Source organism: Pseudopodoces humilis, chromosome 24, assembly GCF_049639895.1.
Source record: "Pseudopodoces humilis isolate 2021_Gansu_Grassland_sample_001 chromosome 24, ASM4963989v1, whole genome shotgun sequence".
Lineage (NCBI taxonomy): Eukaryota > Metazoa > Chordata > Aves > Passeriformes > Paridae > Pseudopodoces > Pseudopodoces humilis.
The window spans coordinates 1,358,173-1,376,223 of NC_142223.1; the positions used below are offsets into that span (position 1 = coordinate 1,358,173).

The 18,051-nt window shown below is 44.5% G+C and overlaps 1 protein-coding gene across 4 annotated transcripts in view; it reads right to left on the reverse strand.

The window, feature by feature from the left end:
• The window catches only part of TMCO4 (transmembrane and coiled-coil domains 4), a 35,734-nt gene extending 18,356 nt beyond the window's left edge, over positions 1–17,378 (reverse strand). The window contains exons 1-10 of one of the 4 annotated variants that reach the window (XM_088066415.1): positions 17,061–17,228; positions 14,323–14,491; positions 13,760–13,934; positions 9,867–9,894; positions 7,856–7,988; positions 4,121–4,218; positions 3,465–3,608; positions 2,853–2,972; positions 1,453–1,617; positions 828–964 (exon numbers count right to left, since the gene is read on the reverse strand). In XM_088066415.1, coding sequence (XP_087922541.1) covers positions 828–964; positions 1,453–1,617; positions 2,853–2,972; positions 3,465–3,608; positions 4,121–4,218; positions 7,856–7,988; positions 9,867–9,894; positions 13,760–13,934; positions 14,323–14,486 — 1,164 coding nt within the window. In that variant the 5' untranslated portion in view covers positions 14,487–14,491; positions 17,061–17,228. Of the gene's footprint in view, positions 1–827; positions 965–1,452; positions 1,618–2,852; positions 2,973–3,464; positions 3,609–4,120; positions 4,219–7,855; positions 7,989–9,866; positions 9,895–13,759; positions 13,935–14,322; positions 14,492–16,524; positions 16,643–17,060; positions 17,229–17,355 lie in introns of those variants that run through there. The other 3 variants (XM_088066417.1, XM_088066416.1, XM_088066418.1) reach the window with 3 other exon arrangements.
• Between the last annotated feature and the right edge of the window lie 673 nt (positions 17,379–18,051).

Consider the following 18,051-nt stretch of genomic DNA (forward strand, 5'->3'; position numbering starts at 1 on the left):
CCAGACATCTCATTAACTAGTTTTAGACTCTCCAGCACACTGGAATGTGTGTTTTCACAACAGCAAATGCTTAACAGGCAGGAACAAATGCCCCACAGCAAAAGAAAGGGCTTGTATGAAATTAAATTTTATTGAGTTTTCTAGGATTGGGTTTTTATGAGAAATAGAAGTTTGTTCCACCTGTCTGGGGTCACAGTTCCCCTCGGGCTCCTCTATAATCTGCAGTGACTGGTGTGAGACAAACACATGGCCAGAAAAAACTAGTGCTGGCCCAGCAAATGATGGCAGGGGCTCAGAAATGTCTTTTTTCAAACCTTTTCAGAAAGACTTCTGTCACTTCTGTCAGGTACCAGCCTGTTCCCCTTCTCTGTAGACAAAGCCACGGCTCACTGGGCATTGGCTGCTGCCCACTTTTCTCTCAGGTTGTTTTGCTGGTGCCTCTTAATGATCAATAAATATTTTTAACGCTTTGTATTCTCCTTTCCTTCTCACCCATTCTCACCTCCTGCTCTCTGACTTCCACTAGGTGAGTGGGCCTGGCTGCTGTGACATGGTTAATCCATTTATGACCTGGATCTCTTCTTCCTCACTGAGAAAACCTTTAGGTTAAATGGAACAAATCCCAGCAGGATTTCTCTGATCCACTTGGGACCTCGTCCTTTTTCCCAGTGAGCCAGATATCTGCTGGTCACCTTCATGCAGCACTCTCTGAGTTTTTGTTTTATTCATTTTTACTCCCTAGAAAGATACCATTTAACCAGTAAAACTTCACCTCCCTGGGCCAATTCCCTTCCAGCTGTTTCTCCTGGATAATTGTGGCCAGTTACCTGCTGTCTGCTGAGCAGGATGCGTGCAAGGTGTTTGCCCACCTCGGCAGAGCGATGCAGACACACTCCCCAGGGGTTGTCAATGACACTGGCAACAGTCAGGAGTGATGCTGGCCAAGTCAAGGCTGTCACAATCCCTGCAACACACAGAGATATCTTAGAAAACATCAAAATCAAGAGAGTTCACTGAAGTTAAAGGCTAAGCCTAGGAGTTTATGTCATTTCCAGTTCTTCTTTCCCAATAGCTGTGCTGAGAAATGTTTTGCTGGACTACAGATAAGAAAGAATCTGATGCTCTGGCATGGGTGAGGGGTGAGTGTAACCTGCGTGTTGGGACGTTTCTGGACAGCAGTAAATGTGCAATAACACGGGGAAATGAACAGTCACACGTGAAGGAAGGTGTTTCCAGCTGTAACTTTAACAGAGTGATGCAATGACACGGTGGCTCAGCAGTCCAGGAAAGCACAGCTCAATTATAAGTGTGGTAGAGGAGGTTCTCAGGTCACCTCTGCTGGGCAATGCCAGCACTGCCTCCTCCAAAACATTCCCTCTTTAGGAAAGCTCCTTTAACACTGAAACTGCACAAGAGCCACTCAAGCAGATCCAATAGGATTTAGTTTCTTACCTGACAAGACAGTGAATTTTAGGGCTTCTTGAGCCATCATGTTCACAAAACCATTCAGAAGGGAATCCAAGGCGTTGCCAAGCTCCATCAAGTACTTGGATTCCCAGGCCAGGCAGTACTGCTCACTCGAGTGCAACATGCTGCCCCACGGGGCTGTGAAGCTGCCTGGAAAGGTTGGAAAGATGGAATTAATCTTTGGAGAGAACACAATGGCTGATTCCTGGCAAGAGGAGCCCAAGAGAGGATCAGAACAGAACCTGCAGGACACTGGAATATTCTAGCAATGCTATTAATGACAGATCAACACTGAAGGGCAGAGCAGAACTGCCATCTTAATTAATTAAAACCCTACCCACACTTCCTTCCCCAAACAATGCAGGTCCGGCTGAGGCAGCTGCTGAGCAGTGACACAAGATCCCCACAGTGGTGTGTCTCATTTGGCAGCTCCAAAATCACAAAGTGGCAAATTCCATAAAACTCCTGTCCTCAGTCCCTCTGTTTGAAGGAGTGTGTACACAGACAGACACTGCTGTAAGGAGGAAAATGGATGACAACCCTAGTTTTGCTCTTTAAAACATTCTAGCAGATTGCTAGTTATGGAAGAAGAATGTGTGTCATCTGTAACTCCCTTTTAAGGGCAAACAGACACAAAAAGGTTCCTGGAGGGACACACTTGCCTCTCTAACTGTGCCTGGGAGCCCTCCAGACCTGAGGATTTGGACCTCTGGCAAGCAGACAAAGAGAGAAGCCAAAGCAGAGCACTGCAAAGTGAGAGAACTTCCCTGTGACAGCAAACTGCAGCCTGGCAATTGACAGGGCGAGACATCCTTCTGCATTAATGGTACCCAGAGTTAATTATGGTGCTTCTCAATAAGCTGGCAGCTGTTCAGTCAGGTTGCTGAGCACATTAGCAGACAGGTGACATATTTTATATGACAAGCTACACTGGAAAATAAGAACTACAGACCTTTCAAGGTTTCCCCTGTAAGTCATCTCTGGAGTGCTGTGCTTAACAGGATTTACTTGACAGAACTTTCTTGCCAATAAACCTCATTAGCTGGCAGATACAGAGAGCAAAAACACACTATTTTCTGTTAATTCCTGGAGGATAAACATAAGGTCTCAGAGACACTTCGTACTAGTGCTGGCAGTCATCTCCCAAACAGGCCTTTTCTGGCAAAACCATGCAACAGTTCCTAACAGAAACAATCCTGCTATGGCTGCTCCCAGTTCTGCTATCACCACCAACTTAATGCCCTCCTTCTGAGAACTGATGTGATTCAGTTAACATGCTATGGAAATGTGGGGCAGACATGGTGCTTTGTGAGCACAACACAGCCTGGACTGGGACACAGGCACAGCTCTTGGAGCTCCTCTCAGCTTCTTCATCATGTTCTTACCATATTTGCCAGTGCACAGCCATCCAGTGATTGCTATGGTGATGTGGAGCTGCCTCCCTTCAGTAAGTGGGAGGAATTCAAACTCTTCTATGGCTCCCACACGTTTCTTCATTTTGTATCCTACACACAGCCAGGAAGAAACACGGCTCAGAGATGGCACAGAAAGGACACCCTCTGCTAACAGTAGGAGCTTGTTAAGAAAATAATTGGGTAATCTGGAGAGGGTTTTTTTCCTTTCCAAAACCCTCAGTCAGCCCATGCATTACTTATAGCTTGGTAAGGAGCCAACATGATCTTTCTGAGCTTGTGTGATCTGAGGGAATCCAGCAAAAGGTTTTTTTTGCTCTAACAGCTGCTTTTCTCCATGGCAGCATCTTTCTAACCCAAAGCAGCAAGTTTTAATTTCCTACATTAACTACACTCCAAATATTTTTTCCCTATTTGGTCACCAGGGGCTACACAGTACCTTAATCAGCACTGAGACCAAAATCTCATGGATTACACCTCAAATCGCTTCCCTCACTCTGCAGAGAGTTCAGTGGGGTCATTAACTGTGTTTGTAGACACGATCCTGTGTCCCAGGGAATGAGAATGGTGTGGTCACTCTCTCACCAGTAAGACCAGCTCCTGCCGCTCCAAACAGGGATGCCATGACAGCAATGCCAGCAGTTGATCCTAAAGCAGCTGCTCCAGCACTCCCGATGATCGTGGCAGCTCCTGCAGCCACCAGAGGGGCAGCCAGGCCTCCTGTCAGACCTGAGGATGCAGAAAGGGATATCACCAAACTATTACTCCTTAAAAACCCCAGGCAGGCATTTCCCTGTGCTGGGAGAGTGCTGCTACTGCTGCTGGAAGAGCTTTTTGCATGTCCAATAAAGGGGCTTCCTGAGACCCTCTCCAGACCCTGAATCTCTGCCCAAATTCTTTGAATGACTTCAGAAAAATGAAGAATAATTTCAAAGTCAAAGGAAGACAATGTAGTGACCTGGGGTGAGCTGTATTCTGTTTGCTCAGGAAACACTGATCTAATCTCACACTTTTGATTTCAGAGCTGAAGATCTGATCCTCTTGTAACATAAGAGCAAAGAAGAAGAAAATATTTTTAAGGGTGACAACCTCAGTTTAATACTTCCCCCAGCTAGTGAAGGAATAGATTTTCCAGCTAACTCTTTCATGTTTATTTTTGTGGGGCTGAAAATACTTTTCTTGGAGTCAGACCCCTCTCTGTCCCTGGTGCTGTGTCCCCAGAATGCCAAGGGCAGCCTCACCAATCGCTGTTCCACCCCCAACAGTTGCCAGACTGATCAGCAGGTATCTCTTCAGCTTTCTCCTTCTTTCCTTCTTTTTTCTTGAGACTTCTGCAGTTCTGTGGGGGATTAAAAGTACAAAAACTAAGGGAAAAGCCCAATGGATAACAATGCTGCATCAGAATCTGCTTTTATTCTCCTTGGTGTAACTTCCCTCCCGGGAACAGTAAAAAGGAACATGCAGGTGTGGACTGTGACAGCACACTGAGATTTATGAGCATGGATTTAGAGACTTAAATTGAATGGATTAAATGGACCACAGATTTAAATTGAAACGATTTAATTGCTGACAAAAGCCAACAGATATTACTTACTCAGAAAACCCTTCCTAATAGGGCTGAAGCTTGTAAAAAAAAAACAAAAAAGAAAGAAACAAAAAGTCAAAAGCATTTCATTAACTATATGCTGCCTAAGTGTCTTAAAAAAACACAAGAAAGCTAAGAAGAAACAGGGAAAAGTGTTTGGAATAAAAGGGAATATGGATAATTTGTGCTAACAAACAGAGATGCAATTAAACTGTTTTCCAACAGCAGTGTTTACTTTGAGCTGCTTTCTAATTGCACATCACAATATAATAATAGGAATTAAACACAGTCATCAGTGTGCACTTAAGCTGTATTTTAACAAGCTTATCAGAAAGAGCTAAATAAACCTAAAAGGAACAAATACCACTTATTAGCCACTACTTTTGACTTCTCTCCCGTGTCTTTGCTTTCTCTCTTACAAGAAGTGCTTCTTCAGCTTCAGTGGGAAGTGGGAGAAACAGAGGCACAAGTTGTTTCCAGAGGAAGGTTCCTTCTGGCCTGTTTACACAGCACTTAATCCAGGCCTTGAAACGTGACAAGTTATCTTGCTTCCAAACTTGGATATTTTCCCTGTTAATCCTAGCCTAATTTTGGATTTTCATTATCCATATAATTGCTTAATCCTTCCTGGAACCCCCTAAGCAGACTGTAATTTTGATTAGGACAATTTTACATGAATCCCAAACAATATGCAGCTTTGTGAGGCGCAGCAGGAGGAGAATGGAGCTCAGTGGGTGAAATCCCTGAGTCACTGCACTCACTGGCAGAACTCCCACAGCCCTGCACGTCACAGAGACCCTCCAAAAACCACTGCTCATTACCTTATGCAGCTGCAAATGTGGTGTCTGCAGAGAGCAACACCTAATTTGACAACCAAATTCTGCATAACCACAGCCATTTCTACAGCCCCACGGACAAAGAAGTGTTTGGTTATCAGAGAATCATGGAATCTTGGAGGCTGGGAAGGATCTCCAGGACCATCAAGTCAAAGCTGTGCCTGATCCCCATCTTGCCACCCAGCCCAGGGTGCCATGTCCAGCTGTTCCTTGGACACCTCCAGGGATGGGGACTCCACCACCTCCATGGGAAATCCCTTCCAATGCCTGACAGCCCTTTCCATGAAGAAATTCCTCCTGATTTAACCTGAACCTCCTCTGGCGCAGTTTAAGGCCGTTTCCTCTCATCCTTTCAAAATGCTCTACTTTGTGGCTTAGTCACCAGTCTGAATGCTTGGCTTTGGATAAAATTGCTCCTGGAGTTCTTTACACGAGTGCTGCAGCCAGGCTGTTCATACCTAAGCTGGCAATACCCAGCAATTTCAGTTCTACAAGAGCTTCATCAGCTTTTACAGTCGCTGTACTGTGTCTCAGGCTGCAAATAATGACAAGAGAGCTGGAACATGTCTAACCTGGAGTCAGCTGGAATAATGAGCAGCTTGAGTTATGTGGGGAGAAAGAGAGTGGCAGCTAAATCCTGCCTGCTGACGCAGTAAATAAAAGGAGAAGTTTTGCCTGTCACTGATTCCCTTCTGGAGCTGCCAGCAGCTGTTAAATGGCTCCTCCATTACCATTATCACTGGATTACCAGACTGCTTTTATCCACTCTGGTAATTAACTGCTGCTTCTGGTATTTCTCTACCCTCACTGAGCTCAGATGTGCAGCTTCTTGTCTGAACCACAAATTATGTTCAGAGATATAGTTATGGGGAATTTCAGGTCATTTCCCAATAAGGAAAAGTGGCAGGAGCACACATTAGCAAGCAAATGTTGTGATGTTTTCCAGTTTCTTACAGAACTGTGTACAAAAGAAAGGTTCTCACCTGCAGGTCAGAGCACATTTGCTGCAACTAACATGGATTTAAGTGGTTGGAGCATTATTCTTTAGAGGATTGTACATTTAACCTTATAGGTTCTGGGCCTAAATCCAACATATCCATAGCAGCAAAGGCAGGAGCAAAACCTCCTGTTAACAAATATCAGTAAAAAACACCTGTGCAGGAGCTGTCAAACCCCTGGTTGGTTATTTCTGCTCCAAAACTTCTTGATGGTCAAAGCTGGAAGCATCCAAAGCACATGATGGTGTTCCCAGCCCCAAAATCTGTGAGGTCAAGGTGGTGACAGGTTTATATTTAGCTTCCTTTCCCCACTGACTCCTGATTTCAAACCAAAGAAAGGGTCATTGATGCCCCACAAATCTCAGCCTTGTTTTAGCACAGCAACAACAATGTGCTCACACTGTGGTCTTGGGCTCCTCTCACCATAAAGATTTTTCTTTTTCCTTTTCTCCAACAGACATTTACTCCCATGGCTGCAATTTGGGCAAAGGACAAGATAAGAATCCCTGGCTCTCTCCACAGGAACCCCACTGGGCTGGCAGCAGGATTTGAAATCCACGATGTTCTTTCACCGTTATCAGACACAGCTTAAAGGCCCAGCACTGAGTTTGTTTCAACAAACTCCAGCAAAACAGTCCCCATTAATACCAACCCTTGCTCCTGCACACCAAAAGTTTAGCAGTCCACGATCTTTGAGATTATTCTGACTTTTCCTTTTTACAGTGTGCTATAAAGTTAAGCATTATTTAAATACAGCTGTTACTGGAAGATACCCATCACATGTTGGACCCCATGGTAACATCTGAGCTGAAGCATGGCAAAGGTGTCAATTAAAGCCTTTATTAGCATTCAGGGTAATCTCATAACCCATTTGCTGAGTAGACAGATGAAATTATTTCCTGAGAAAGTCCACTATGGACATATTTACTGCCTTAAATATCACTAAACTGTCGCACAATTCCTGCCTGATGAGAGGGATACAAAGATACTAAATTTCTTACAGATACCAAGAATGGATCCTGTGTTCATAACATAGAATTATGAGCCAGGTCTGTACATATCTGAAGATTCAGTCTGTTGCCCTCAGAAATCTCCCTTCAATAGGAGTTATCCAGCTGTCTCTTAAAGATGCTTAAAAACAGATCCAGAAACAATGAACAGCTGAGGATCTCACCCTGATTATCTGGAGGAACTTCATTCTTCAAGAGGCAGTTCTAGCTGAAGGATATTGGACCAAGAGACAACAAGATCTTTGTGATGTATTTATGCAAAATCTACAATCTCTGAGAGGCAACTGGAAAGAGGAAAGGAGGCAGCTCAGTGCAGAACAGCTTTTAGCAGTGTGCAAGGCCAGGTCTCAGCTCTGATTTTAAGAATGCTGAACTTTTCTGCTTGTCAGTGGTGTGAGGGCTCTGCAACCCTAATCAAGCCATAAATGATTACGGTAAGAGCCATGTGGGGAATAATCAGAGACTGGACTTAGGCACAAGTAATTACTGCTAAGTTTTTGAGTGCTGGCAGCGTTTTTTGATCCCATATCAACCCAAATGTTCTTACTCTGACTCTTCCTCTTTTTGTTCCTTTAGGCTCTCAAGCAGAGATTCCTCCAGGACTTCCAGATCTTCCAAGGGAATTCTCAGCAGCCAACTGACACGGCAGATCAACACCCTGGCTCGAGCATCATAGGATCCTTGAAGAGAGAAAAGCCCAGGAAATCAGTCTGATCAGTCTGATGACAGAGTTTAATTAAGGAGCAGAGTACTCAAGGAACGTGTCACAGAGCAGCTCCTTCCCCCAGGCCCTCTTTTTCTTCCAGGAACATGAGAAGAGACTGATAAATGGCAAATCCTTCTTCCCTGTGAACAAAGCCACTACACCAGGTAATGCCTCTGTGGCAAGAAAAGGATCTCAGATCCTTTGGACATCCCCTGTGGTAGAGGCAAACTTTTCAACAGAGAAATGCTGCAGCAGGACCACTGCTAGCTGGAAATATCCAACATGTCTGTGTGGGTAACTGGGCACAGCCCACCTTGACTGCACCAGTACAGGAAGGTGGGTTTTACAAAATGCACCTCCATGCAAAAGCTTTATCTTCTTCTTTGGTGGCAATAAGAGAAGCTTTACTCAGGAGTGTAAAGCTGCACACCAGCTCCCCCAGCAGCACCACGGACAAATGTCTGCTTTTACACTCCCTGCTGGAGATGCAGGAGTGGACAGTGCACTCAGACAACACCAAACAACAGAACTGATCACTCCTGGTTTTGTAAGCAGGTGTTCTTGAAGAAGAGATATCTTAATAGAAAAAACATCTTAAATAAATGTAATAGGTTTTAAATTATTTGTGCCAGCTCTTGTTCTTTTAATGTATTTCTCTAAGCAACATGTACTGCTTCCTGATGTTTGGCTTTTACAAAGGGTTTTTGGTGCACTCTGGGATGAAAAACACAATTGCTTTCCTCAGGGTGGGTGAAGATACCAGCAAGACCCAATTACAAAGAACGCTTGTGATCCCTGCTGCATGTAGATCAAATATGGCATTGGGCAATCTATTAAGATTGTTTATTTATTACCATCATTACCAAGATACCAAACTAATTACGTGGCCTTTAATGACACTCTTGATCAGGATTGTGCTTAGTTGAGAAATGAGGACAGGATTTATCTTCACTCCTTCCCGAAATGTGGCATGTCCTACAAGTCCAGGCAGGTGTAACAAGCCCCCTTCTTTTTTCTGTCTGCTGACACTGCTGGGCTCCTTCCTCACCAGCCTGCTGGGAAGGCAGGGAGGCTTGGAAAGATATTTCTCCTAAATTCCAGCTTCACAGAATAAGTGGTTTTGCAATAACTGACTTGTCAATTTTCCATTAAAAATAAAGAACAAAACTTGTTTTGTTCTGCAGTGCAACGGGCTAATCAGCAACCAGTGAGTTCTTTCCTGTGAGAACATGTTAAAGCACACAGATTTAAAAAATGCAAGTAGTGATAGAATCCAGGCTTCTTTTAGAAATGAACATTCTGTTCAGCAGACAGTCTTTATTTCATTAATTTTATCAGACTAATCCATGTAATGGATTGCAAACCAGAGAACTGTTTTATGTGTAATATAATATATGAGAAAAATCACATTTCTTTATAATGGGCTTCACAGGACACTCTGCAATTTATACCCTGAACTTATTATTATTTTTTTTTTTTTAGGCAACCAGCAGAAAATACTTTAGGCTGAGATTTTCATAACAGCTTTCCTGCCTTTCTAAAGGAAGAGGTCACCTGCTCCCCTGGAAACATTGGAGAAAAACCACCCCACTCCAGCACCATTTACATCAGCTTGCCAATGCATGGTGTGTGAAGGTAAAGAGGTGAAGAGCTATTCAGTTTGCAGTGGGTATTATTAACCATTCCTAGTGTAAGAGCTGTTTTTCCTGAAGGAGATGCAGGGAAGGAGTGTGCAGTTGTGCCAGAGTGGAAGCTGAGATGAACAGGATAGTACCTTTTTGAGCACTTTAAAATATCAGATAGAAATTAAACTGTATTATTTTTACAAAGAACAAATGCTAAGTAAACTTACCATCTTGAAGAGAGAAGGATAAAAGGTCCTAAAGAGAGAGAAAAAAAAGAAATATTCAATTTAAAACTGATGATGTAGGTCTGGAGGATTCAAAATGGAGGCAAAAAAACCCATCAAACTGATTGAATTACCACAGCAGCTCAGTTCATAAGTGAGAAGCAGAAAGTTACATTTCAGTGAGGCAGCACAGAGCAAAACCAGTCCAAAATTCTCCAAAGGGCTGAACAGAAGCAGGTAATGCTTGGCATATGCTGAGGCACCCCACATTTTTTGTTATTTTGTTATGATCCTGATCTTAGACCAGACTTCAAAGTTTGGAGGAACAGGGCTCTAAACCTCCCACTCTAATGCCTTCTGCTCCCTACAGTCATATGTACTCACAAATGAAACATCACTAACAGGTTTGAATGCTCCTCTAATGGCCCCTATTTTCTTTGGCATTCTGGGAATTCACAGCTCTAGGCACGCAGTAAGGCTGAACGTTCTTTTGGATTGGCACGAAGTTCTTTTGGATTAAGTGAGTTAAAAAACTCAGAATTTATGGCCTGTCAAGACTGAGGGACTTGACTTCTGTGTTGGCTCTTTACCACAAAAAAAATGGAAAAACAAATCAATTCAATAGATGGTTTCTATGGATAAATCCATGAAAAAGAGGCCAGTGTTTTTACAACTGTGTTCTCCTCTTTTATTGCCACTGGACAAATTCTAAGCTCTTCATGTGACTACATTAAGCACCAGCTCACTTGAGCTGCTTCCCTCTCCTACACACAAATACAGCACAGCTGAATTTTACAGGGAATCCTTTCAGCCCTCTGGGAACACAAAAAATGCAGCCAAAGAAGTAGGAGGCTGCCAAAGAGTTTATGATTATTAGTCCTGTAAGCTCCCAAGCACAGTTTGTAACATCTCTAATCTGAGAGCCCTACACATGAGAAATGGAGAATGCAGAACAAACCACCCTGAACCAACCAGAAGAGGGACAAACTGCAGACTGCTCCCCAGGCTGGCTGGTGGGATGTGGGAATTGGAGACACCAGTCCAGAGGGAGGGATGTAACTGGTTTCCCAAAGCCCGAGTCCTGGGGGTGCCCAGGGATCAGCTACACAGGCACCACCACCTCTGGGTGCATTTCTGAGGGATGGGTTGGCACAGAGGTGTCAAAGCCCAGCACAAGGTGGAGCAAAAAGCCAACCAAACAAAGGGCCTCGAGTCTAGAATAAAGTGAAGCTTGTGACCTTGTTGCCACAATTTTCCACAGACTGATGTGAGCTGCCTCTGGAAGAGAGTGATGGTTTATGGGCAGTACACTCTCCCTCAGTGAGGCTCAGGACCCATCCTGTCTGCCCAGTATCACCTGTGGCACCTCGTATGGAACCACCCCAAACAAACCTGGCCTAAGCATGTACACACATGCCTTTCAAAAGGTCAGGGATGCACGTAGGTAATCAGGTGATAAACTGAAACAACCGTTTTTATGGCATCCATGCCAGTTAGCACTCTCATATTTAGGCTATAGTTTAGGCTGTGCATGTACTGCACATGCAGGCAGCTGGAATCCAACCAGCAGTGATTAGATTAGTTCACAACTGGTTTGTTTTCCTCCCCAAGCAGCAGTTGTTATATTGCAGCCTCATTTTGAAGTCAGTGTTTTGAATCTCCATGAAAACTCTGACAAGACAACCACCCATATGACTGAGAAGCCTTTCAAAAGAAGGGACTCTATTCAGTCTTTGCCAGCTTTTTCCAAGTTGATGCAAGTTCAAAATTCATTTCCTTAACAACAGAGAGCCCCAAATCCACATTGCACTGAATGTGGGTAGAAAACCACTGGAAAATGGGCATTCTAAGTATGTTTAGAGCAAAAACATATTCATTGTAAGAATTTTCAACATTTTATCACCTATCACTGCTTCTATACCTCTTTTATTGCATTGCCTTCCCATACCACACCCACAGCCTGCTATGACTACTGTCTTTAAAGGATTCAGTTACCACCATCTGCCTGTATTAGTCATCTGCAATGAACACAAAGATAACAATCCCTAATCCTCAGATGCTCATTGAATCAATGGTGAGCTCACATCTAATCTCCAGACTTCATGGATCATCCCTTCAGCTCCTCTGAGATGAACGGCCTTCAAAAATGCAGCAATAGTGCCAGCAAGGCCCTGCCACTGAACAGGCTGAGCAATTAAAGCAGATACTTAATAAACAGTAAATATTGCGTCAGCAGCAGCTGCATACAAAGGAGCACAAGCACCATAAAGCAAAAGATCAATAATTCATAAAGCTTTGTCCCGTAGCTTGTTTATTTCCAGTTAAGAAGGAAGAAGCTGAACCCAGGTTATTGCTGATGTTTCCTACAAACCAGTGTTTTTACTTGACACACCTCTGCTGCCTTGCTCTGCTCAAGTCCTTCATTCTGCCTCTCCTCAGACAAAATAAATCACCTTGCCCACATGCAGATGACTGTGTAAGGGGTTGCTGCTGTGGCATTAGACTGATAGTTACTCCTCATCTTTGCTTTCAACTGATCAAAGTTGTCTATGGTTTCTGTATTCCAGAAATCCAAATCCAGAATTCCCAAATCCAGGGGATAGCCTCAGTTTCCTGTCAGAGCAAAATCCCGTGTGCTCCTGCTGATCCACAGCCACTTTTGTACAAGCACATGGAGCCCTCATGCAGCATAAGCTCAGAGCAAACACAAGTCAAATTCCAGCCTTAATAAACTCAGCAGCAACGCAGGAAAACCTGCCTCAATGCAGAGAATCCATCCTGAGGCAGAGAGAATGAGGGAAATGACATAGGAAGCACATCAAGGCAAAAAGAACGAGTGTGGATGTATTGAATTTGAGGAAACAGCATCCAAAGAGCCACTTTTATTTTAGAACATCTGCTCTGAATTATTAATTAAGATCTTTGTTGCTGTCCTTGTACTGTTGTAGGACTTTGAGCACTTTTGGACTAGGAACAGATCCTCTGAGGCATTTCATGAACTGACAGGAGACAGGAAAAGGTGGCTGAGGAAATGGGAGCTGCTGATGGTGACCAGAGAAGTTCACTGCTCTTATCTCCCCTAACACAGCCAGGTTCTCACATCTGCTACTCTGCCAGGCCATTGCTCAAGGTGAGTGTGTGATAGCCCTTAATCAATCAATAGCAGAGCACTGGCTCATGCAGGGTGTCTGGCACAGGGTGACACAGCAAAGGGTGACAGTGCCCATGTTCTGTGCACCACCAGCAGCAGCCTAAAGCTCTCTTCACCCTGCATGGCATAACATGAGGTTGGATGAGGAGAGATCTTCCCCAGCAAAAGCAAATGCTGCCAAAATGCTTCACCTCTTTTATCTTCCCATCAGCTTTTACAGCAGAACATTATGGAGCAGCCCAAATTTCACTTCCTCAGTGAAAGAAAATCCAGTCACAATAACTTCCTTCTGGTCAAAGTGTACTCTGGGAAGAACACTTTGGAAATTATGCTCCTTGGAGCATGTATGTGGAGGTGGTTTGTGATACACATATAGTGAAGGGGCTTTTAAACAAGTGAAAATCAGGTCTACTGTGTTCAGGGTATCACTAAAATCTGTACAACACGTGTATGAATGGAAACCACTGCAGTAACATAATGCAAGTAAAAACTCTGTCAGTTCTCTGTTCTGTAAAGTGAAACCTTCAAAGACACGACTCAGCAGACAGTGACCATGCTACACGTTCATCATTTCCATGAGCTCTTTATGGATAGACTGCCAGTCTCCCCACAGCTGTTTATAAATAAATGCCCATCAGAAATACTGACTTTATTTCCCTGACTGCACAAACAGCACTTCAGCTGCAAACAGACAGATATGACAAACCTCTTCTGCAAAGCAAACAAGGGCGAGGGGAGGACTTACCTGGGTAATAAGAAGTGGATTTTCTTTCAAGATGGGATCCTTCAGCAAAATTTCAGTGAAAGTTTCTGTGCCCTCACCTCCTAAGCCATCAGCAAAGGCTGTCATGGCAGGTAAGACAGTATCAGGCAGGTTCAGCCACTTCACAAAGCCCTTGATGAATTCTGTTCTGAAGGAGCTGTAAGGCAACAGAAGCAGTTAAGGCTTCACAAGTGGGTATTTCAAGGCTCCACAACTAGGTATTTTTGGAAGCTTTGAGCAGTACTTAATTTCAAACATTGGTTCACACAAAAATCAAAGTATCAGAAGTCAGCAGAAGGTGAATTGCTAAACAAACTGGCTAAACAAACAAGGAAACAATCAGAGTGGGGCTAGACCTTGCTTCAGAACATGCTTTGATGTCTGCAGTGTCAATGGATGTGTTTTGTGCTGAATTTTAAAAGTCTTACAGGTACATGACAGAAAGGATCTTCCATTCCCCCAACTTCAGAAGAGTGTGATAGCAGCTCTGGCAGAGCCACCACCCAAAATCCACCTGCCCTGCTCAGCCCTCGCTCCACTTGTACCTTTGCTCGTTTTCAGGGAACAGCCAGGCGAGGGAAATCCCACAAAGCGCCGCGTAGGCGAATCTCCCGGCTTCACCCAGCTGCCGGCCCAGGAGCACACACGGCTCCCTCTCCCCTCCATGCTCAGCCTCCTTTTGCTGTTTCCACCTCTCCTCTGCAGCCATTTTCACTTGCAAGTTCAAGGAGGAAAAAGCAACAGAAAAAAAAAAACCCAACAGCAAACAGTTGGAAACCAGGAAGTGAGGAGAAAAATCACTTTTGTTTTTACTGCCACATTTACTGCTGGAATTAAGTCAAGTCTAACGAGGTCCAGCTTGTCTATTGCCCCCAACACACTGCTGTGACCAAAGAAGACAAAGGAACAGGACACAGATGAGCAGTTCACCAATTCTCAAACATTTTGCACAAAATTAGCTGACAATAAATATTTCAACCTGCAAAAGGACAAGTTCCCTTTGGGATGCAAAAGGACTGGACCCCGTTCAGGCCTATCAATCCCATATTTACTGCAAAAATAACATGAAAATAGAAACTCTGCATCTGGTGCAGGGACCAGTACAGCTGCCTGGGAAATTATTTTCCTCTCTTATCCTCAGCCCAAATTGCTCCTGTTTGTTTTGCTGACAGCATTAAGAAAGTTGAGTCCAGCTGCAGCCTCTGAGAAGGACTTTGATGTGTCCCACAGTCATTACTGTGCTTTGCTTGTAATATTCCTCTTCTATACAACCTGCCACTGCTCTTTCTCTAAAAATAAGATCCCTGCACCACATGGAGCTTGAGCTGGGCCAAGACATTATTTTTTAGAGTGTAGCTGTGCACACTCCCAAGTGAAGGGCTTCCAGTTGTTCCCTGGATGGTGCCAGCAGCAAACAGACTGCAGGCAGAGGTGACAACAGCTCGTTTCAAATTCAAATTCAAATTCAAAGGTAACAACCTGCTCCAGGGCTCACTTCCATCACCTGGAATTTCTACTGATTTCCTTAAGATCCAATCTAAGGGGCTCAAAATCACTCCATTTCATTTCATTTCATTTCATTTCATTTCATTTCATTTCATTTCATTTCATTTCATTTCATTGTTCTAATTGAAATCTTTCCTTTCTTCCACACCCTGGATAAATAGGAATTAAGAGCCCATGTCACTACAAATGATTCCCAGGGGATGCAGACACCATTTATGGATTGTTTTAGAGCCCTAAAAGAAAGAACTGCAACAGGAGCTGCTCTTTTTAAAGGGATTTTATTATCTGCATGCCATCTGTCATGGTCCTTTAGGAAAGTGTCTGTCCTGTCTTCCCACTCAGAAACCCTAAACATCCAAATTTCCAGACCAATAATTTCAATAATTTTACAATTATTTGTCAAGTCTGCTCACCTCTGGACACATTATGGGGAGACAGCACCAAAATTAAAACCCCCTTCCCCTTATAGATTTATTGATTTCTTAACTTGGGTTCATATGAAAAGTGAAGCAGCCAAAAAAGATTCATGAGCAGTACAACTGTTTAACCTAATTTCCTAATAACATGAAATATGGAGCAATAATGGAGCAACACGATGGTGGCTCCTGGCACGCAACAAATAATTCACAGTGCTGAGCAGATAAAATACCCAGAGAAAGTTTCTGGAAGACTTTGCTCTGAAGATGCTCAGATCCATGTAGTTCCCTCTACACAGGTATCTTTTTTCCTTATAAACACATAGGAAAAAAATGGGTTTGGGATTTTCAGGGCAGTAAAAAAAGGGCAATGTGTGATTTACTACATAAAATTTGGGCCAAGAAGTTTTGCCACAAACCCAAGATGAGGGAAGTGAGAGTTAGAAGCATATTTCAAAAGTTATTTATTCCAAAAGTGGAATTCCCATCCCTGCCTTGAACAGCATGGTTCAGCAATCAACAGCATTGCCATAATCTGAACTGTCACTTGAAAGAGAATTTTTTATCACTTCCAGCTCTCATTTTTCATACAAAACCCTTTGTTTTCTTGAGAGATGGTGTATTTTATACAGCAGCTCATGCAATCCTGTCTGGAAAGCAGAAAGATAATTCCTTTGGGGATCTAAAGCTGTACAATACACATGTTCCGTGCAGCTGAAAGAGGAAATAGAGAAAAGGTGGCATCACATTTGTCCTAAAATGTGACAAAAGTGACCAAACCATCATCTCCACAACGCTCCAAAGTTAATGAGGCATCTTACTAACTTCAGAGAAGCAGTTGTAGGTAATTATTCAGATGTTCAGATATTCAAAGAGTTCCGTGTGAGGCACAGTGGAGACAGCAGAGCCCAGTTGTGGTTACGCATCGCACACGACGCTGTGACTGCGGAAACATTTGGGCAAAAGAGATTTTTTGGGGACCTGCACATGGCTCCAGAGATGCTGGGAGCACCACGGCCTCTGCTTTTAATACGTAGATACGAGGTATGAACACGGAATGCCGTTCATTCAATTGTCTCAATGCAAGAAGGCATCAATGCAATATGAACGGGCCACAGGGATCAGAGCCCGAGGGGAGAGGGACGTGGAGACGCCCAAGGGCTTAAGTAGTTGGGAAAGTGAGCGTATTTAATTCAGTTAATCCTAAAGTTTGCACAGCAGCGGCTGAGAAGCGATGTCCTCACAGTGAAGTGAGCAAAGCTGCGGAGAGGGAACAGCACATCGAGAAGCGTGAAGGCACCAGCTCAGCTGGGGAAGCTGTGAGGGCGGACACCGCCACAGCTGCCCGTGTTCACTTTTACCACAAATCCTTCACGTCCGAAGTCTCCGCTGATCCAGCACAGGCACTTATTTACGGAAAGCGGCGCTTCTGGCCACGCTGAGGGGAGGGACGCAGCGGGCAGAGCAAGGGAGCGGCCTGAGGGGAGCGTCCCGAGGGAGCGGCCTGAGGGGACGGTCCCGCCCGCTCGCCCCTCAGCCCGCGGTGTGATCCCGGCCAGCCCCTCTCCCACCCGCCCGGCCCGGCCCCGACCTGCCGCCGGCCCGGCCGAGCACCGAGCACCGGGAACCCAGCGCCACCAACCAAGCACCGCGTACCGGGAACCGAGCACGGACTGCGGCCGCCGATGCCCGCCCCTTCCTGCCCGGCCTCCCCGCCGGCACTGCGCCATCGGCGCGGCCCAGTGCGTAGGGAGGGTGGGAGCTGCGCTGGGCTGAGGGGATGGAGGGCGCCGAGTTGGAATATTCTGAGTTGGAAGGGACCCACAGAGATAGTGAAGTCCAATTCCTTTAGTGAATGGCCCATAGAAGGGATCACAACCACGATCTTGGTGTTGTCAGCACCATGCTCCAACGAACCGAGCTGACCCCGGGATCTTCTGAGGAGATGGTGAGGATGAGGTAATGCTGCCTAGCCCCATTTCTCATTATAATCTCGCCTCTCTTGGGCCACAGCTAGTATGATATATCTAATATATCTAGTAGATAGTGTACTACCCAGTCACTGTCCAAAATCAGGAGCTAGCCAGGTAAGGTAAGCAGGACTTCAGAGCTGAAACTTTCTTAACAAAATGACCAGCATGAATTAAACTTGAGTGCAAGCAAATCCTTCACATTTTGGAGTAGGAATATAATCCCATTAGCCTTTTCTCTGTAAACTTAATTGCCGCTTCCAAGTCTTGCATGGTTATCGAGCCTTATCTTGTCAGATGGGAATCTGTTCAAAAGATACCAGGTTCCAGAGCCTCATGACTGCCACCAGCATCTGTGAACTCTGAATCACCTGGGTGTTAG